This window comes from Mustela nivalis (genome assembly GCF_964662115.1).
Source record: "Mustela nivalis genome assembly, chromosome: 9".
NCBI lineage: Eukaryota > Metazoa > Chordata > Mammalia > Carnivora > Mustelidae > Mustela > Mustela nivalis.
The window spans coordinates 70,816,575-70,838,718 of NC_139028.1; the positions used below are offsets into that span (position 1 = coordinate 70,816,575).

At 40.2% G+C, this 22,144-nt stretch overlaps 1 protein-coding gene and 1 long non-coding RNA gene across 4 annotated transcripts; one reads left to right on the plus strand and one right to left on the minus strand.

Annotated features, from left to right (window-relative positions):
• Positions 1-1,044: 1,044 nt before the first annotated feature.
• Positions 1,045-15,354, minus strand: TMEM9B (TMEM9 domain family member B). Of its 2 annotated transcripts, XM_082683135.1 has the most exons (6): positions 13,757-14,167; positions 12,596-12,674; positions 12,292-12,383; positions 7,927-8,035; positions 5,761-5,895; positions 1,045-1,470 (listed from the first exon to the last, which is right to left on the minus strand). In XM_082683135.1, the coding sequence occupies exons 4-6, from the start codon at positions 8,008-8,010 to the stop codon at positions 1,315-1,317; spliced, it is 375 nt and encodes a 124-aa protein (XP_082539261.1). In that variant the 5' UTR covers positions 8,011-8,035; positions 12,292-12,383; positions 12,596-12,674; positions 13,757-14,167; the 3' UTR covers positions 1,045-1,314. The 2 variants fall into 2 exon arrangements, with proteins under 2 accessions (XP_082539261.1, XP_082539260.1); XM_082683134.1 differs by lacking the exons at positions 12,596-12,674; positions 13,757-14,167 and adding an exon at positions 14,513-15,354.
• On the plus strand, positions 15,205-21,953 carry LOC309840736. Of its 2 annotated transcripts, XR_014298762.1 has the most exons (4): positions 15,261-15,353; positions 19,725-19,823; positions 21,043-21,148; positions 21,385-21,953. It is a non-coding gene; the product is annotated as an uncharacterized lncRNA (long non-coding RNA). The 2 variants fall into 2 exon arrangements; XR_014298761.1 differs by lacking the exon at positions 19,725-19,823 and having other exon boundaries at positions 15,205-15,353.
• The last annotated feature ends 191 nt before the right edge of the window (positions 21,954-22,144 follow it).

Sequence of the window (22,144 nt, forward strand, 5' to 3'; positions counted from 1 at the left end):
TAAGCCATCCTTCATGCATTTTTTTCTTCATAAATTTTAATCTCTCAGTTCATCAAAATATTTGTATACGTTCAGAGCCCCATCTAAGTACCATACAGTTCTACTTTCTTCCTTTTTCTCCACATGCACACTCAGATAATTTAGTACTGATATTTTATGATGAAACACTGTTATAAAACAGTAGTCTCATAACAGGGTACCAAATGTCTTTGTTTGTTATTTTGAGTTTGAGTTTATTACACAGCAAAAAGGAGGAGAGAAACACTGGTGTTTTAAAAATTATTTTTATTGTTACATTCCAAAGAGGACATAGGAGGAAAAAAGCCAGTTATCCAATAACTGTTAAACCTCTCAGAGAGAGGCACCCAGAAAGGAACTCCAGTCTTAGTTCAAAGCTGCACACACTAGAGCTCAAACAGCTGCCTCTCCACCTGACCGGAAACGTTGACAAATGTGTGTATGTCACCAATCCAGAGACGCTTGGGTTCAAAGAAAATTCCTTTATTGCAAGTGTCCAAGCTCTTAGGATTCATCCTTAGAGATACTAAAAGATGAGAAAGACCACACACACTGGACTATGTTTAGTCAGTAGAGTAAACCAGCAAATTGCCAGTTTGTTCTAGGATGCATTGCATCAGACATCACAGTACATGAGGAAAATATGCATTTTATGAAGAGCCACCAGGTAGTTCAGATCCACTTTACCATGAAGTGCAGTCACAGGCCAACCAGATACCTAGATAATATAGTCAGTGCAAAATTCAAATGGGTAATTCAGGGCTTTGATGAGGCTGGCTACACTGCAAAATAGAAATGAAACTTGAAAATAGAATGTTAAATCTATTTACAAAAGCTTGTTTGGTAAAGTGACTTGAGAAAAGTTATGTTAACCACTTCCCAGCATCCCTCCCCTCCTCTGCCAGAAAGAAAAACAAACAGATAAACAAACAAACAAAAAAACACCTGAAAATTACCTTGAAAACCAAGTTAAAACTGTGTGGTGAAATAGAGAGTGCTTGTTCCAGGTAAAGGACTTCAAGATAATTTATAGGCAGGCTTATTTTTATTAGTAAAAGTCACAAATAGGAAAAAGGTTAATTGGCCAACATTGAGATGTGTGCTCTTAAAAATGTCTGTATTAATACGTTAACAAGAAAAGAAAATACCAAGCACACTTCTGTTTCCAATTCTGAATTTCCCAGCAAGAGTTGGTGAACTCAACAGGGTAGTAAAACAAAACCCAGGAAAACTCAGTCAATTTTTTTCAGTTGTCTGCCTCATTTTTTTCTAATCACCTTCAATTTTGATTTCCAGTTAGCTGAGGACAACATGACGGTCAAAGACGGATTTTCGCTGCTCTTGAACTTGAAGCTTCCAGCGCTGCTGTGCATACTCTACCTTATTCAGTACATTGGCTCGACTGCGGGAGCGGGCCAGCACGTCGTGAGCATTTGCAAAAGGCTGGTGATCCTGCAAGTCCAGGAATGGTGAACATCAGAGATGGCATTATCAGGGTACAACACACACAAAAGGGCAATTATCCAGCCAGAGATAGGAGCAGCTAGATTTTATAAACAGACCATCTCTTGGGGCCAAGGACTCCCAGGCACTCAAGTGCCAGAAGTAGGATGAACTCAACAACAGAAATGGGTGGTTCAAGTAGCTTAAGTGATGAGAAGGTATTTGTGAAATGTTTCCATGAATCATCATTTCCAAAGACATATCCCATAAGAAGCAAGTACCAAGACAAAGACAGTGGTCATTAATGTTAAAGGCCAGCCTTCCCTGACAGGTAGGGGAAAGAAAATATACTTTCATGTTAAAATTCAAATGTTACAGATATGGGAAGTAGAGCTTTTCCTTGCTGTATTCAATACTATATAGCTAATCTGGCAGAGGAAAGACTTGTCTTTTAATTTCTTGACTCCCGTTATATTAGAATTGTTGCTTGTCATCTTAGGGCCGGCCACATTCATGATTGGGAGATGGATCTGATCTTAACTGGTTTTGGTATTTCCCTGCACCTTTAACACACACACTAAATGGACTGGTTTCCAAAATCCTTTTCATTTTCCTCTCCTCCAATCTGTAATGAAGAGACGCAACTCAAGGGCTACAATCACCCTCTATTACCAAGGACAGTAAGGATTTATTACTTGAGCATTTTTATTAGATGAACACCTGAATCTTTCACTGCTGAGCACTCAGGGGCTTCCATGTGAGCTGCTGCCTTAAGAAAGAGGATATTGAAGGGTTACCCCAAACCAACCTATCCTGGTCAAAGTAAACCAATGCCACTGATGTTTGTAGTCATGACACAGGAAACCACCATGCTAATCTATCTATGAAAGAGATATAAACACAGCTGCCTAAATGACAAAAAGCATTCAATACTAATTTATTGCTTCTGTTTGCCCTTTCCTTGATCTCTTTTTCCTGAACCCTGTGTTAGCAAAGCTTCTAAATGTTCCAAAATAGGATCCAAGTCAACAAGTTGTACCTCTTACATTAACCTTGCCTCAAAGAAAGAAATATTATTTTGCATGCATGTTTGCCAAAGCTCTATTATACATCCAAGGCAAGAGTCAGCATGTCTATAGAAAGCTGTGCATAACCACAGAACTATATATACAACTTTAACTACATGGAGCTACCATGCCTGGTTGTCTTTCACTTATACAATGTCTACATTTCAAAGACTTCAAAAAGTTTTCTATAAGGAATCTTTCCCTGCCTTCTTTACTGAAATTTCCTCAACTTTTTCCTTAATTTAGGTAACAACTGTTACAAGACAAGGAAAGAGGACGATCCATTTAAAAAATTTTTAACCTTACAAATGAAGATAGTAAAAACAATTTCATAAAGTTCAAAATGTTTCAAAGATTTAAGAAAAAAAAGTCAGGAATGAGGGAGGCTAAAGTTGTTGGATTACTTGATTTCCCATAAGGAAATAAACCGATCCAAGGTCATCTAACAAATGAACACAACACTTAGCTCACCTCACCTTGACTTAGTGTCGTATCATCTCAACACACCGATTTTGTTCAAGAAGATTAAAATGACTCTATGGGAATACAGTGCTTCAATGAACTTGTATATAAAATAGTATTACCATTAGTTTGTTTTGACATAAACAAGACTGGGAAGAAGGATGTACTTTAACAGGAGAGCAGTTCTCAATTTCATAGACCTGTTGTCTACCCTTCAAGGTAGAGGGAGAAAAACTTTCCTAATGAACAAATTTAAAGGACTAAACAAACCGGTTAATCCTTTTGGTCCATTTTCCACCTATCAGAACAAGAATGAACTAGCTGCTCGTGGTCATGGGTGCTAGAAGAATGCAAATAGAGATTTACCCTTTTTATATGTTTGTTCTTTTTACACCTGATAAAATTACAATAAACACAAAACATGTTTTAATGCAATGCTTTGATAATAGCAATGATGTGTCATGGATACATGATAGGATAAATATTGTGACTACTTGCAGTGAGTTTCTTAACTATTTGTACTACCTCTCACTTGATTTAAAATGCTCTACAGTGAACAAAAATGAAAGAATGTAACTGAGAATTTAACAAAGACATTTTTAAAAGCAGATAAACAGTCAAGAATTCTCATGTTAAGATAAGCAACAACTGTAGGAATTTAAATTTAACTTTTTTGATACAGAGTTGTTACCAGAAATTCACAGCTAGAGGTTAGAAAACCTCTCTCTGCCCAGAATCAATTCAATAGATAGCCCAGAGTTAGTCAGGACTCTCAGAGATAATGTTTTCAGTTAATATATACACAGAATTGATTACTGATGAACAAAATGGTTAGTAAGCACATGACCCCACCAATCAAATGTTTTTCCTACATGTTTTCACCTACGTATTTGTGCACCCATTTCTTTTATGTTCTATGTGCACTACGTTAATAATGTTTATTTCTAAAATCAGGAACCAAATATTTAATACTGTAAAGGATATAGTTTAAGTCAGACTTTCTATCTATCCATATGCCTATTAAGAAATAGTTTATGTGGCTTTTGATACATAACATTTTCATATGTTAGTTCTCATCTGGGGGTGATTTTGTTCCCCAGGGACATTTGGCGATATCTGTGGACACGTCTGATTATCATGATTGGGATGACAGGGGTAACTGGCATCAGGTGGGCAGAGGTCAGGGATGCTGCTCAGTATCTTACAATGAACAGGAAACCCCCCACAACAAAGAATTATCCAACCTAAAATGTCAGTGTTGTTGAGGCTGAGAAATATCTGTCATATGCGAATGAAAAGTGACATGAGAACAGTTTTGGAGACTCTAATGCTTCTGGTACACAACCTCCTGTCCTTCTAGCTCTCTTTCCCCAATTTGTCCCACATGCTTAGTTTTTGACCACAACAGATCTCAGTCTTGACCTTTCTCCCAGCCTATCAATAATCCCCTCCTGGAATTCTTCAAAAACAAATCGGCATTTCTTACATGATTAAAAATAAAAGGTGGAAACATACTATAATTAGTCATTTCTTTTACATGTTTGTTTCTATTTTGTTCATCTCCCTATTCCTAGTTCCTAGCAGAGGACCTGATACAGGTCCAACTCATTATGTGCTGGTCGAGTTCATAAGGAAGCAAGGGAAAAAGAGGCAAGCAGAAATGTTTCTTTATAGGTTCTTGACAAAACATAAATCAAATCTTGCCTGAATAAGTTGAGTATTCGTAACTGATATTTGTTTGATAACAATATATTGATCAAAAAGCAGGCTCTGTTTGTAGTAATAACTCAAGCCATCCAGTCAGAATTCCCTCTTCTCATTTTTTCTCAACAGGTCCACAAGCCATTCCAAGATAAAAGGACTTTTGAATATAGTTAGCAAGGGTTCACCCTGGGTTTAGCTTTTAGAATTGGTTCTTGAAACTCTTGAATTTTATCAATTTTAAGGAACATAGGCCAATAAAGTAATAAAAAATAAAAAGTAATTTCTAAAAATAATTATATATATAGAATAATAAAATACTGGAAAATTTGAAAATAGGCCCAAAGAGGTTAATGATAAAACAACATAATTCTAAGCTATACTGAATAACAAGTTTGTGGACTATGTCAATTACCAGACATCTTTTTTTTTTTAATTACCAGACATTTTTGAATGAAGTAATGTTAATACAAAAAGGAAACCACAAAATAATTTACACACTGATTAAACCAATTATATGTATAAATAGAAATGTGTTTTTAAGAAAAGAAGAGAAGCGAGAATGATGGTTTTATTTTTCTCTAGAGATCACAGATTTTTTAAGGAGGAGAAAAGAAATATAAAACATCAGCAGGTTATCAAGCTGCACTTCATTAAGAAAAGAACACTGTCTTCATGCTTCCCTTCACTAAAGCCTCTTTGCCTTCTATATATTTGGTCATGTTGCCAAGAATAGTATCCAGACAGGAGCTTGGGGAGAAATCTATCTCAGTAGCTTTTCTTGGTGTAAACATGGAAAGGCAATGAAAATTGTGCCCTTGATACTAAAGGGCAAAGCCTTATACAGCACAGTCACCAAGGATCATCAATTTAGACCGCCATATTGATGGCTAACCAGAGCAATTTCCTCATGAAGAGACATACTAAAATTAGAACAGTCCTTAGCTTCCCTAGTTGAGGATCTGCCCCAGCACAGAAACATCTATATGTAACTATTTTTCACTTGCTCTTTATATCAGATGGTGACAGAGACTGGCCATACACCAGCTGAGACATGCCAAGTACTTACCCCAACATCGTCATCGCTCTGTATCAATTGTGAGTGTCCAAATAGGCGTCTCTTCAGTATGGGCTCAACCAGGGTAAGGTATACCATGTACAGAAGCAGAAGGCCCAAAATGGAGAGATAAATTATAATGGTAACCTGAAGGAAGTTGAAAGTAAGTTACATCTCTATTCAAGCCAAGAAATCAGAATTTTGTGTAATAATAGTGAAACCACAGCAAAGACTGATTTTTCTGCCAAGCATATAGGATTTCTATACAAACTAGATTCCAACATAAACTCAACTCTTCACCAAAATATTATTTAAAGAAAAAGAGAAAAGAGAGCATTTTGTCTTTGGGATCTTATTATGAGTCTTTAAAACTCCATCTTCACCTACTGCAAATCATTTGTCACCACTACTCGCACACCAGTTTTCTTTTTTGACCTGATTACAGTGTCCTAGATTCAGCAGCATGGTGTTTAGATAACTTAAAAGAACCCTAAAAAAACAACAACAAAAAGAACCCTAACACCCTAACAAAAAATATAATTCAGATGAATTTCAACAGAATACTCTTTAAGATTAATTTAGATATACAAAAACACATTTCAGGCCAGTGATTTTCCTGAAATCTTAATCTGTACGCTGTCAGGAAGTACAGTGTGACACCTTTCTCCCCCCACTTCTAGGATGGCTATAACTAAAGATAGTACCAAATGTTAGCAAGGATGAGGCAAAACTGAATCCTCACACATTGTTGGTGGGAATGTAAAATGGGACAACAAGCATTTTGGAAAACAATCTGGCAGTCTCCCATCCAAGTACTAACCAGGCCCGACCCTGCTTAGCTTCCGAGATCAGACGAGATCGGGCGCGTTCAGGGTGGTATGGCCGTAGACAATCTGGCAGTCTCTTAAAAGGTTAAAATAAACTTACCTCTCTAAGGAATCTACCTGACAGGAAAACATATATCCACACAAAGATATGTGCATAGATATTTATGACAGCATTATTCCTAATAGTAAAAATCTGGAAATAACCCAAATGTCTATCAACTGATGAATGGATAATGAAAATGTTATATTCATATAATAAAATGATATTCAGTAACAGGAAGAAATTAATTACTGATAACTTGCTACAACATGGATAAACCTCAAAAACATTATGCTAACCAAAAAGAACCAGCCACAGAAGACTGCAAGTTGTATGAGTCTATTTACATGAAATATTCAGATCTGTAGAGACACAAGGCAGAATAGTGACTGTCTAAGGCTAGGGGAGGAAATGAGATTAACTGTAAATGAGCAAAGGGATCTTTCTGGGGTGATGGGAATGTTTAAATTTCCTAAAATTTATTCAATTCTATACTTACAATAAGTGACTTTTAGGGTCTATAACTTACACATCCAAAACTTAGCTAAAAAACAAAAAAGTACAGTGAGGATTTCTCTGCAGGACAGCAGCCTGCTGGAGCAGGAATTCTCCCACAGAAATCTTGTAACTGTTACAGCTGACCACCCGATTCCCCACAGGCCTTATCTCAGGGGGAAATGAATGGGAAGCTCCATATAAAAAAATTAGGGAGAAGAACTGTTAGTCACCAAAATAAAGTAATTGAATCCATTAGAGGTACAAATGGTGATGAGAGTGATCTACATTCTATTTCGTATAAAAATAAAGAAAGGAAATCTTAGAATCCAGAAATAATATTTCTGGAATAGTCCACATATATACATATATATATATATATATATATATATATATATATATATATATATTCCCACTTCCATCCCCCGCCAAGGGTTGAGAGGACAGGAAGAAAAGGGCTTAGTCATGCTGTGCTCTCACCAGCTTCTGGCATATGTGGCTCATAGAAAAGCTGGGATATCTTTCAGGATATGCTAATTACATGCAGGGCATTTTTGTGCCATTTCACATATCACACCCACGTAACATGTCCTAAGCAATCCACAGAGCATCTCAATGAGGCAGGCAAAGAAAAGACCCACGGTTCCTATGGGGCTGGTATTGGGGATAAAGAAGGAAGAGATTAGTGGCTGGTGGGGATGAGAGGGAAGAACAGTAATTGAGTGAATGAAATAGAATTCAGATGTCCAAAATTGTCTTGTTTGTCTAGATACCATCAGAAACTATTCCAGAAGCAGATGAAATCTTTTTATTTACCTTGATCGTAACAGAGCTTCTTTCCTCATATTTGCATTCACAGCGTAGGCAGTATGCTTCTACATCAGGCCCGCGCACAGGCATGGGATCCACAACATGAAGGCAATCGCTGAAAAAATGAGGATAAAATCTTGTTTGGCCTACCTGGATTTTCTACTTATATTGGTCAAAACTTTCATGAGATCCAGAATAATCACTGAACTTAAGAATTTAAGGAACAAATAATAAGGGAAGTGAAATCATTTGCTCCCTCAGTATTAGCAATATGGTGAGATTTAACAGTCTAAGAACCAAAAAGACACATATGTAGTAGCTATTTCTAAAAGTGCTGCTGTTAACAGTTACAAAATGCACCTGAAAAATCTCAAATGGGATCAAAACCTACTTAGCACATCAAGTTATATTTAGACTTGTTCATTTACCAAGAAAAAATTGCTTTAAATGCTTTAAAGTATCTTGGGGCATTGTTCAAATATAAGATTATCTCTTTTATGAATTAACATCAATCTTAACTGCCACAGAGTGGTATATGCATGGCTAATCACACTGAACAGTTGCTAAATTCTGAAACTCTGGAAAAAGGTCAAAAGTGCAATAAGAAACAACTACATTTTTAAAAAAATTATCTTTATAAATGAGCAAAAGCCTATTGAAAACATGGAGAAGTAGGATTATGACAACAAAAGTACTTAAAAATGAAAACTGATTACCCAGAAGAAGTATATAAAAAATAATAGAAGGCTAAATGTTTTTGTTGTTGGATGTTCTTTATTTTTTCCCCATTTTCTAGGCCACTTATTTATGGCTTATAAAAAAAGCAACTCTATAAAAAAAATCTCCCTCCACCCCAAATCTTTTCCCAGAAGCCTGCCAATTCTAGGAAATAATTAAATTATGAATTTCCCCAACTATTAAGAGCCTATTACTCTGTTCACCTTCAGCAAAAGTAGGCAAAACTCTCCTGTCCTGTCAACTGCTAGGTAATTTTCTTTTGTCATCTCTCCCTCGGGCACTTCTGACTGTCTGAAGAACCATGATAGGATCCTGTCTCGTTCCCCACATCTTTCTTAGGGGCACCCAATGCTCTAGGCTACATCTTTCCCTCTGCCTGGCAAAATCTATGTTTTCATGTCCTGCTCCTTCTGAGCCATGGTATAGGAGAGAAAACCCAAAATGGCATAAATGATAAAAATTCAATCAGTTATCCCTAACAGGTAATTTGATTTTAACAAAGATACTAATGAAAAAATAAGCCTCAACTGGTAGTATGTAAGGTTCCACACTCAGACCATACAAGTTTGTGTTATCTGTTCCAAGCATATAACAAAACCAGAAATGTATCCAACTTGATACAAGCAAGAAATGGACAGAGGAAGCTAAATCCCATTCAATCACAGAGGTCATCCAGGCCAACACTTCCAGAGAAGTCACCTGCACAGGGTCACAGAGTAGATTAGAAGCTAAAAAGACCAGAACCCAGGGCTCCTACCACCTAGGTTGGCTCTCCTGTAGCTCTCTGAACCTCAGGAAAATAAGACTTACCTCCTAGTTTCCCTTTTCAGCTTCAGAGCCTTCATAATAATACCTAGGAATTACTTGGGGGAACTAGGTGTTGAGTATTGAGTGTTTATTTTTAAGTACAGATACAGTTTAATAACAAGGAGATACTAAGCCCTGTGAAAAAGTTGTGTACTGTGGGAGAGGAAGGTTGGTTCTGGCTAGCTAGTCAAAAACACAGAACCTAGACACAGAATTCAACCACTCTGAGAACTAGGCAACACCTCCCCCTAGTGCCAAAACAAGGTTATCATCAGCTAACGTCACACCCCAAACACAAACCACAGAACTCAAACTTTCCTTCTGTCAGACAGCGTAAGTCGATAAAGAATTAAAGCTAAAAATGGGAGAAAATGGAAGCCAGAAGGTAAAACTGTATCTAGGACCAAACAGGTATTGGAAGCTTTGTAGAGTCATAACGCCCTGATTGATCATAACCTGCTTACCCTTCTGAAACCAGTTAAAAGCTGAGAACTTATCTCCAGTACAAGGCTGAGCTGCAGGAAGGAAGCAAGGGAGAGGGGAAATAAAAAATCGCAAAGGAGCCTTGTTTTCAACTGTTTCTTTTCAAAGCTCCCTATTTTGACCAAAACCAGAGTGAATGCCATATGGTTTTGTCTGAACCTGGAATTATAAAAAGTCAGTGAAAAGATTAGCGCTAAACACTTGAACAGTGAATTCACCTGCCACTCAAATAATAGACATCATATTCTATTCCTGATAATAGATTAAACTAATTATAAGTGCTTAGTGTATTTGGAAAATGTATAGGAATAACTTAAAAACTTATATGAGCTTTCTTGTATCATAAAAGTAACTTGATGATATAAAATCTATAAGAATATAATTAAATCACTTTTTAAAAAATATTTTATTTATGTATTTGAGAGAGAGACAAAGCATGAAGGAGGGAAGGTTAGAAGAAGAAGCAGACTCCCTGTTGAGCAGGGAGCCCAATGTGGGACTTGATCCTGGGACTCCAGGATCATGACCTGAGCCAAAGGCGGTCGCTTAGCCAACTGAGCCACCCAGGTGCCGTAAATTACTTTTTTAATGTGAGACAATTTAAAGTGCAGCACAGAAGTTCAGAAAAAGTTTTCAAGAAATGCTTATCTAATATCAGATTGAACTATATATATACCATTAGAAGAACAGAAAATGGCATCAGAAAAAAGAAACATGCTCAAAGTCCGCCTTTTCTTTTTCAAAGTAAACCTGTAATATTGTAACCAAATGAATTTAATCTTGCTTTTAAAGTTTTGCTGATTATTTAGCTATGAAATCGGGTACATGTAAAATTTCCAAGCACTGGGAGCTTATTTTTCTTATATGCCTACCCCAGCAATATTCTATCATGTTTACAAACCATAAAACATCACAATAACATGAGAAGGAGTCCATCCATCTTGCTATAAAACAACTGCTACGCTGCCCCTGGTGGCTCAGTGGGTTAAGCCTCTGCCTTCCGCCTAGGTCATGATCTCAGGTTCTTGGGATCAAGCCTCACGGGCTCTCTGCTCAGCAGGGCGCCTGCTTTTCTCTCTTTTTCTCTTTCTGTCTGCCTCTCTGCCTACTTTTGATCTCTCTGTCAAACAAATAAATAAAATCTTAAAGAAAAAACTGCTTCCCAATCATTTTATGCTGTATGTAGAAAAGCTATTATTTGTAAGATCCATAAATAGAGAAGGCTGCTGGTGACCAGTGAGTCAAGATCCCAGTCATCACAGGCCTGCTTGATACTCCAAGGGCTGAGGGAGCAACTTCTTGATATAGGTAAATCCACAGCACATCAACAGGGAAACAAGGATATACGTGGCTCATGCCCATTCCATCCTGAGCCTTTTGAATTTTTTTTTTTTTTAAGATTTTACTTATTTTTTGAGAGAGAGAGAGCGAGAGAGAGAAAACAAGCAGGGGGAGTGGGAGAGAGCGCAGCAGCTGGGCAGGGAGCCTGATGTGGTTCTTGATGTGGAGTTTGATGTGGAACTTGATCCCAGGACCCTGGGATCATGACCTGAGCTGAAGGCAGGTGCTTAATGATTGAGCCACCCAGGTGCCCCTCCTTTTGACACTTTTAAACAGTCTCCTATATTTGACAATATATCATTAAAACCTACAAGTTGTGCAAAGTATAACCCAGATAAAGGAGGCTTGCTTACCTTCCACAGAAAAGCAAGAGAGACTAAAATTTAAGAGGGCACAGGAAGGTAGCTATGGCCAGTGTAGGTGCTACGAACTCAGCTCTGTCCATTATAAAACCCTCCCTACTTGGGGCTTAGTGTTTTGGCTATATTCCTTTATGTTTATGTCACACACTCAGTGCCTTACTCTCACTTTTTCAAATAGAAGTGGAATTTGACATACTTAAAAAGAAATACAGATGACCCTTGAACAACAGGCTGAAATGCATGGGTCCACTTGTATGCAAATTTTTCCAGTAGATACAGTACAGTACTGCAGATGTATTTTCTCTTCCCTATGATTGTCTTAGTAACATTTAATCCAGTTTACTTTATTGTAAGAGTATAGTATATAATGCATATAACATGTACAATGGGTGTGAATCAACTGCTTGTTTTATTGGTAAGGCTTCTGGTCAACAGTAGGCTATTAGCAGCTAAGTTTTGGGGGAGTCAAAAGTTACTTGCAGATTTTTGACTGTGTCAGGTTCAGCACACCTGAGCCCTATGTTGTTCAAGGGTCAATTGTATTTAAAAAGGAAACAATACATTGGATGAACATTCTGGGCTAACAATGACAACCACAAAAAGAAATCTGACAGGCAATTCAGTAATCTAGAATACTTACCAATCTTTTTGGGATATGTTCTTATTATAAATATGCCCAGAATTATCTTTATAGGGCGGACAGATACATTTACATCGGACATCCTCGAAATTCTGCAACAAAAATGGAAACTTAGTATAGCTTGTTAACAGGTTAGCAACAATATTTTAAAAAACTGCACCATATACATTTTGCTAAGCATACCCTGTCAAATATTCTAAAACAATTCATTTTGACAGACAGAAGTTTATAAAAGCCACAGTTTCTTCTTGGTAATGCTAATGAATCTGCATATACATTACATAAAATTATTTTGAAATAATACCTGTACGTGATCTGTGATTTATTAATGACATTTGTAGGTCACATGACAGTCCAACTGTGCTAATGTTATCACCAGCTACCTGCCAGTAAAAAGACACAGTAGACAAATAACTGTGCCTGCATATAAGAATCCGATTACAAAAGGATGAGGAATAATCAAACTACAAATTACTCTCAAAACAAGTCACAATTCTAATCACAATCCTTTCACCCTTCAGTAGAATGGCACTAATATGGACAAAGGGGGTCCTACCAGAACTCTACAGAAGGGTGAAATTGTAGAGGCATTCAGCTATATTTAGAAAGGAAGTACACAAGGGAAGTAGCTGGAGTCTAACTGAGATCAGTTTGGTCTACTCTTCCCAGGAAACTTTGCTTCTAATCCCTGGTGGACAGAGAGGATAAGTACTGATAAAGCAAGTTTCAAGACGTGGAGAAAGAGGTGACTAAATATATGAGTACAGGGACTAGGAGAAGTTTCATCGGCAAAGGGGAATTTATCTGAGAAGGCAAATGGCTCATTAGTCCCCAGAGGACAAGGCCTACTGTTCCTATATATGGTGCTATGTCTGGCAGAGCTGTTGACAACGCGTTCATTCAGCCACCACTTAGTGAGCATTTGTTCAGTGCTGGACCCTGTGCTCAATGAAGTGGATTCAGATAAGTGTAAGGCATGGTCTCTGCCAGTAATGAGGACACACCCTAGTAATGGAGACTGTCAGATAAATACATCATTACGATACACTATTAAAGTGATGACAGGAGATGTGCAGAGGACGCCAGTAATGTTTTGAAAGACAGGATACTTGCTGTTGTCCCTATTGCTGGTGGGAGGCAGGAAAGATTTCTAAAAGAACTCCTGATCAAACCACCCCCCCATCTGTCCCCATTTAACCTGTCTTTCCCAGCCCCTGTATTTAAAGATATTCTCGATTAAAGCTCCTAGTTTTAAAAGATGCAAATTTCATTGTTTTCCCATCATATTAATGTGAATTCCTTCTGTTTTCCCCTGTAAAGAACTAACTCATCAAGAAGGAAGCACAAGTGTGTACCAGGGCAGAGCAGGTCTGGAGGGTAGGAGCATGAAGCGGACTAAAAGAGTAGCATGAAAAGGCATGAGAAGGGCCCAGAAGTGGAGCAAGGGGAAAGGCTACAACCTTACCTGCCTTGCAGTTTGGACCCTTCCTTCTCCACTAAAATACCAGAAGAAAGAAGACAAAAAGGGGGCCAAGAGATCCTGGAGGGAGTTAGGTCAGAATATCGGGCTGGTGAGACTTTGGGTAGGTCCTACTGGCAAGGAAGGCTGCCAGGAGAGGCAAGTTCCTACATTGGGAAGGGAACTGGTTCAGGGATGAGTTGAAATGAGTTAGTTCCTAACCGGGAAGATCTCCGTGAGTTGGGGGTTTCTTGTAATTTTGATTTAGGGGACAGGGGGCGGGGCAGGAAGAGGGCTGTCTCTGAGGCAGGTGGAGGACGGTGGTAGACTTAAGGAGCTTCAGGGTGGAAAGTTAAAGGCTCTCAGAGTTGGAAAGGTAAAGTTTGAGGTGGGTGCTGCCGGGGCTGGGAAGGGAAACGGCTAGGAGGTGGAGGATTTGCGTCCCCGCCGTGGGCACGGTGAAGACTGGGTGGAGCTGGAAACGGGGGCGGGGTATCCGGCGGGAAAGAGGGGGAGTAGTGTCAGGGCTACGGGTGGCAGTGGGGGCAGTGACTGTCACAACGTCAGGCTGGAGGGCTAGAGCGCTAGCAGGCAGTTTGGTGCTATCAGGCAGTATGGGGGTGTTGCAAGGGCTGTGAAGCCAGGGGTCGGGCCATCAGGGTTGGGAGAGGAATGGGTAGGGAGCAGGTTGACAGACTCAGTTTCCGCAGGGCCGGAGGAGGGGAGGAGCTCCGGTCTGGAGCGAAGGCTGGGCGGACTCACCTTGGCGGCGTCTGACAGCTGCACCAGCAGCAGCACTGAGAGCGCCAGGCAGGACAGGCTGAGCAAGGAGCCAAGCCGAAGGAAGCCTCCCCACAGGGTCGCCATCGCTGCCAGGCCCAGCGGTTCCCACAGCCCGGAGCCCCTGAGACCTGCTCCCGGCTGGGGCTCCGGCTCGGGATCCGGCTCGGGCTCGGGCTCGGGCTCCTCCGCCCGCACTTCCGTCTGGGCCTTGGCGTCACCGACCGCGCCGGGTCAGCTACAAAAAGCATCCGCCCCGGAAACGGTTCCGGGTGCGCAGGGCCCGGAGGCTGCGCTGTGCCCGCGCCTCTCCGGCGTGCTCCGGCGAGGAAATCGAAGGGGGCGCTTCTAGCCGGGCAGCCTCGGCTCAACAGAGCTTTGGGGCGCGAGGCTGTCTTTCTTGGGCGCAGAAGCAGCGGGGGCTGTGGCCCGCCAGTGCCCTGGGAAGTCCTCTCGCCCAGGGAGACCCCCAGCAAACACGAGATCTCAGACGCGAGCCTCCCAACGACCCCTGGGAGGCCGGAGCGGTTCGTCGCCAGACCCCCTGAGGCCGGAGGGAGCCCAAGCCCCAGGGATCGCTGGAGAGTGAGGCATATCCTACAGGCGCAGCGGGGGCGGGTGGTAGGCGTGGAGACGCTCCTATGAGACCGACTGGCCGAGCCATCTCTTCCAGCAAGCCAACCCCAACCGGAGGGTCGGGTCCTTTCGGGCACTTTGGGTTCTAACCCGCCGCCCGCATGCACGCGCTTCCCGGACGCAGGTTTCTAACAATCTCTGCTTTCGCGGCCCTAGCATCTGTTTAGGTCTCCGCGCTTGCGTCGCGGTGAGTGCTGACGGTTTAAGCCCAGCCTTCTGCAGGAACTGGGCTGCAGCGTCGCGACTGGGCTGGGCCGGGCCGGGTCTGGCCAGGCTCCGGAAGGTGTGCAGTTGGCAAACAGCCCTGCCCCCCCCCCGTCCCAGTAGCCTCCTCCGCCCGGGAATCCAGAAGGTGGAGAATTGCGGTGCTACCATCCTATTCTGGGCGGCTGACCTCTAAGTCAGAGTTGGGGGGAGCGCTGACCGGTCTTCCTAGTGTGGGTCATCCTCTGCAGGTAATTGAAGAGAACCTTGGAGATGGCACAGTGTCTCCAATTAAAATATTTTTCAGTGAGTGGAGATACTGTGGAGCGGGATAGTGGAAAGGATACAGAGCTCATCACCACCGCTACAGATTTGCTGGATGACCTTGGGCAAAACACTTAACTTTTCTGGGCCTCTGGTTCTTGGTTCACTATGAGGAGATTGAACTCACCTATGGATTTCAAATTCTCGCATGGAATACCCGTGTTTCTTTATTTAAACAATAGCAGTTAAAGGTAGTTCTTTTCCTAGTTTGTGGAAATGTTTTAATTAGAAAAATTTTTGATATTTTTCTCCCGTATGACTCTTTCTCCTTTACTTAAAAAAAAAAAAAAAAATTTTTACGTAGGCTCCATATCTAGCATACGGAACTCAAGGGCTGGAACTCAGGATCCCGAGATCTAGAGTCGCGTGCTCTAGGACAGAGCCAGTCAGGTGCCCCTCCCATGTGATTATTGTTGATACCAGAATCTAACACAGTATGTTTGATACTGTGCCAAATTTATTTAGCCCCTTTGAATCCCTAGTGCCTGTTGGAACAGACGGGTAGGACTGGATGCCCTTTCATCATAGCCCCTCCAAGCTGCTCTGTGAAGGTACTGTCCCATTAGTGAAATGTTAAGTCTTTGTTGTGGGTGTTCTGCTGGCCAAGGAACAACCTTGGAGACACTTGGGGTTAAATATGTCTATGAGGCACTGTGGATCTGTGATTGCTAATCCCAATCTGTGATTGGGATCAATTTAGGGCTGTCTACGTCTGACAGTTAAATGGAATGCTCACTCTAGCTAAAACCTTACAGGCCTTTTCTTCAAAATTGTTCTCTCAGGGACTTGATTGATATACAGAGGCTTAAAGTAAATACATGGTAATGCCTCTGTCTGATGGGCCTTAACTGTTTAGTGAAGAATTACCAAGAACACTCGTGGAAGCAGAATTTTAGTTGAACTGTTCAGTACAATAGCCACTAGCCACATGTGGTAATTGAGCACTTGAGATGTGGCTAGTAAGTGTAAAATGGCTGAGTAAGTGTAAAATATACACTGGATTTCAAAAACTTAGTAAAAAACAAACAAAAAATATCTCAGTATTTTGAAGGTGGAAATATTTCAAATATATTGGATTAAAAATTTTATTAAAATAGTTTCATTTGTGGGTGCCTGGGTGGCTCAATGGGTTAAAGCCTCTGCCTTCCGCTCAGATCATGGTCTCAGGGTCCTGGGATTGAGCCCCGCATCAGGCTCTCTGCTGAGAGAGCTTCCCTTCCTCTCTCTCTGCCTACTTGTGATGTCTCTCTGTCAAATAAATAAATAAAATATTTTTTAAAAAGTTTGTTTCTTTTCACTTCTTAAATGTGGCTACTAGAGAATGTAATATTTATGTTAGCCATCACTGTCCTAGAATATAGACTATGGCTACCATGAGTGGAGTGTGCCTGTCTGGAGACTGAAAGAAAACTCAGGCTTTGGTAAAGAGAAGGGTGACTGGGAGAAACTGGCACAGCCAGAGCCAAGGGTTTGGGGGAGGTATATATATACCAAGAAAATGAAAGTAATTTTAGGTGATGTAATAGAAATAAAGAGGGTCCAAAAAAAAGGAAGAGGTTAGTTCCTCTTGTTCTGCCCTGCTCACACCTAAACAACTTTCCCCTAAGGTCAGTGGTCTTTTAAGCTAGAAAGACTAACCTGACTTAAGTGCAATATAAACTATGTCTTTATATCTGCCTCTTTATTCCCAGCCTCCACCCAAATATGGTGAGCTTTTTCAGGGCAGGAGCCTTGCCTTTTACCTTTGTACTTGGAAACTGGGATATTGTAAAAACTGATCAATGTTTGTAGGGACCCAGAAAAGGGAAAAGGTGAATGGGAGGGGCTTACAGAGTCTTGTCAAAGAACCAGGTTCCTACATGGTTCATTTTCTGGCCATGAGAAGGTAATGCTGAGCCCAAAGAACTATGGATGGGCTCTGACATACCAGAGTAGGCAGGAGAGGAGAGAGTTCTGACCTAGAGTCTTCCTAGATCTTTAGGCCACATCAGAGTTCTTTTTACAGGCAAGGTGGACTTAGCACCCAATCTTCCCTTAGTACCCACTCTTCCCCTCCCCTTTCCTTACTTCCCTGTGTCTAAGTTTTTCTACTTCATTCTTTTTTAAGGAGTGACACAGGTCCAGGGGCACCCTCCCACCCAGACTGGGCCCTCTCACTTCTTTGTGAGGCTTGAAAAATTCCCTGGTGAGGGATTTAAGTGTGGAAGTCAGAAGGTTAGGAAGCAGAAGGGACCAGTTTTATGTATGCGGGACCATGGTTTTGCCAGGTCTGTCTGCACCTCCTCACCCTCTTTCCCCTCCAGTGATCAAACAGCTTTCTGGATGTTCCCTTCTTATTTTTCCACCTTACCTGATCTGCTCAACACTTTCCCAGGCCATGCCAGTCCAGAACAAACGGAGTCATGCACAGCATCAGTGATGATGGTTTCCTTGGATTGTGCCTCTAGTGGTTATGGCAGGACACGAGACACACACACATGCACAACCAGTTTCTATCAGTTATTTCTGAACATACCCAGGACACCACACACACACACACACACACACACGCAACCAGTTTCTATCAGTTATTTCTGAACATACCCAGGAATGTCTTCTATGAGCCATCTCCATTACCATGTGCCTGGCCAGGATGCTTCCTCCTACCTGACCTCCTTCCAGGAGATTTTCTGTCCTTCACTTCCTGTAAAGCCATGTATATGTGCTATGCCACATCACACATCACTTGCTGGTCCCCACCTTGATAACAATAGTGTATAGGGCCAGAATACTGTCTGTTCCTAGAGATGGTCCCCCTATTGCTGATAAGTTACTGAAATCCCTAGAATACCAAAGTAACACAAGGTTTAGTCCCAAAGCAGGGAGAATTTTAAAACCTTCTTTCAGAGGAATGCTAAATGAGTATTGTTGGTTTCCCAGTGTCCTAACGTAACACTTGAGGAAAACAGTCCCTCCTCTCTAAACACTAAGATTTTCAAACATGAAATACATTATTTATATTTATTTTTACCAATATTGTATATTTAAAAAAATTGAACCACCTTTTTCTTACCTTTTAGCTATCTCTTCTGGGATATATCTCCATAATAATATGCTTATAACTAGTTCTTGATTTTTCAGTTTGGTCTATTATTCTACTTATTCTTACAAGAAATAGACTATGCAGGGGCGCCTGGGTGGCTCAGTGGGTTAAGCCTCTGCCTTCGGCTCAGGTCATGATCTCAGGGTCCTGGGATCAAGCCCCACATCAGGCTCTCTGCTCAGTGGGGAGCCTGCTTCCTCCTCTCTCTCTGCCTGCCTCTCTGCCTACTTGTGATCTCTATCAAATAAATAAAATCTTAAAAAAAAAAAAAAAAGAAATAGACCATGCATATATACTCTAATGCCCTCTTGTAAACACATATATTATTTCTCTATCCTTCAATGTATCTCTATCACCTTAGGTAAATAACCTCAATATATTATGACTGTATGTATTATTCATAGTTGGTTCCATTAGCATAATATTACATTTTGGTTTTTTGACTGAAATTAGCCAGTGCCTCTTTTTCCATGCTTTAAGTGGCTAGCACTTAAGTATCTATAATTCATTTACCTAAAACTCTCAATACATTCAAACACATCAGGTAGCCTATCAGTTTATTTTTCAAACTGGAGACAACCCTCTAGTAGTCTATCATTATCCTTCATTCTGGATTAGTTGTTCTCTAAGCCTGCTGTACAGTTTTTGTCCTAGGATAATTTATCATTTCTTCTCTTTTCTACTTCTTTTATTCTGAAAGATTTCCATATTCCAAGTCTTCTTTTAAATTTTTATATTTAAATTATCCTGTCTTACATTTACTAGAGTACCTTCTTGCCCACTCTTCCCTCACCCTTTATTATTATTTTTTTCCCCCTCACCCTTTAAATAGCATTCTGTTCCACTGGGGTATGCAATATTTTATTTCTCTGAGAATATTTCTAATGTTGTATTTCTTGAATTGTCCGTGTTGAGTTTTTCAGTCCTTGTTTCTGTCTTTTGTGTTAGAAACTTTTCTTAAATGTCTGGAGATCCTTGACTATCCATTCATATGTAAGAGTGTGTTTAAGAACGAGAGCTGATTGGAAGCCCTACGTACATGACAAGGTTTGTTCTTAGGACACCCTGCAGTATTTTTCGAAATTCTGGTTGCAAACCTTTTAGTGATCTGTGAAATTAGTCACTTACAACCAACCTTCTTCCCACCTGTCCCAAATGACAGAATAGAATGGAAAATATTATATAACATATAAAAATTATTTTGTGAGGGGTCCCTGAGTGGCTCAGTGGGTTAAGGCCTCTGCCTTCGGCTTGGGTCATGATCCCAGAGTCCTGGGATTGAGCCCCGTGTTGGGCTCTCTGCTCAGCTGGGAGCCTGCTTCCTCCTCTCTCTCTGCCTGCCTCTCTGTCTACTTGTGATCTCTGTCAAATGAATAAATAAAATATTTAAAAAATTATTTTGTGAAACTTTGGTTTTATGCATGTACACATCATATATGCATATTAAATACTGAGTCAATCCTATAAAATGGGGATTTGTTATTGTGGGTGTTTTTTCAAAGAGTTTGTAAAATTACCATTTAATGTGCTCAAGGAGATCTCCAAGTACCAAAATAGGTGAGTTTTTCTCTTGGAAGGAGAGGTAAGTTTCTCTGGAGAAAAATTCCTCCAAACTTCTGCTTGCTAGTCTGGTAACCAGTGTTCATTCATTCAAGTATTTGCTGAATACTTACATGCTAAACACTGCTCTCAGTACTGGGTATACATCAGTATATAAAAAGACAAAACTCCCTACCTTCTTGGAGCTAAGATTCTAGAGGGGAAGACAGACAATAAACAAACATGTTAGGTTACACAATGGTAAGGTACTGTACTACAGTAACACAAGGGAAAGCTGCATATATACATACAGATTCCAATAAAGGGGTAGATATAGTGGGGGTGGTGATTGTTACAATTATTTCATGAATGAAATTGAAAGCAAAGTAATCATCTAAGAGTGAGAATGGGGAAAGAAGTGTTAGAAATTTGAGAAGTAAAGAAGGTATGAAATAACCTAGGACATAGCCCAGCAAACTTACAGCTGGGGGCCAAATCCTGTTTTTATATCACCTGCAAGCTAAGGATAATTTTTATACTTTTAAATGGTTGGGGGAAAAATAAAGATGATACTATATTATGACAACACAAAGATTACATAAAATTCAAATTCAACTCATTTACATTTTGCCTATGTACTTCCTGCTACAAAGGCAGAGTAGATTAGTTGTGAAAAAGACTGCATGAAATGCAAAGCCTAAAATACTTATTATCTGGCTCTTTACAGAAAAAGTTAGTGGAGCTCTGATCTTGGATAATGGGAAGAAGAATGACTAGGAAGATACAATGTTGGGCAGCATTAAGAGCCTAAGAGATACGGACATGAATTTAAGGTAAGACCAATCACATTAATTTTCAACAAAGGAGGCAGGAATATGCAATGGTAAAAAGACAATCTCTTCAACAAATAGTGCTGGCAAGCAAAAGAATGAAACTAGACCATTTTCTTATACCATACACAAAAATAAAATCGATTAAGGATATAAATGTGAGACTTAAACCATAAAAATCTTAGAAGAGAGTAGAGGCAGTGATTTCTCTGACATCAGCAATATCATCATTTTTCTAGACATGTCTCCTGAAACAAGGGAAACAAAAGCAAAACTGAACTATTGGGACTACATCAAAATTAAAAGCTTCTGCACAGCAAAGGAAACAATTGACAAAACTATAAGACAACCTACCAAATGGGAGAAGATAATTGCAAATAACATATCCAATAAAGGGTTACGATCCAAAATATATAAAGAACTTATGCAAATCAGCACCAGTAAAACAATCCCATTAAAAATGGGCAGAAGACATGAATAGACATCTCTCCAAAGAAGACATACAGATGGTCAACAGACACATAAAAAGCTGCTCAACATCACCCATCATCAATGAAATGCAAATCAAAACCACAATGAGATATTGCTCCGTATCTGTCAGAATTGCTAAAAGAACTCAAGAAACAAGTGTCGGCAAGGATGTGGAGAAAAAAACTCCTGTGCTCTGTTGGTGGGAATGCAAACTGGCACAGCTAATGTGGAAAACAGTATGCAGGTTCCTCAAAAAATTCAAAATAGAACTATCCTATGATCCAGTAATTGTACTACTGGGTATTTACTCAAAGAATTAAAAAACAAATTTGAAGGATATATGCATTCTTCTGTTTACTGCAGGATTATTTACCATATGCAAAGTATGGAAGCAGTCCCAGTGTCCCATTGACTGATGAATGGGTAAAGATGGAGTATGTACACACACACACACACACACACACACACAGGAATATTATTCAGTCATAAAAAAAAGAACAACACCTTGCCATTTGTGACAACATGGAT

Excerpts from the sequence above, each read along its gene's own strand:
- TMEM9B (XM_082683134.1), bottom strand. The coding sequence starts at position 14,617 with ATGGCGACCCTGTGGGGAGGCTTCCTTCGGCTTGGCTCCTTGCTCAGC. Across the intron at positions 12,384-14,512 it reads AGCTGTCAGACGCCGCCAAG|AATTTCGAGGATGTCCGATG; the intron begins GTGAGTCCGCCC and ends TTTTTGTTGCAG. Across the intron at positions 1,471-5,760 it reads AGAGCGATGACGATGTTGGG|GATCACCAGCCTTTTGCAAA; the intron begins GTAAGTACTTGG and ends CTGGACTTGCAG.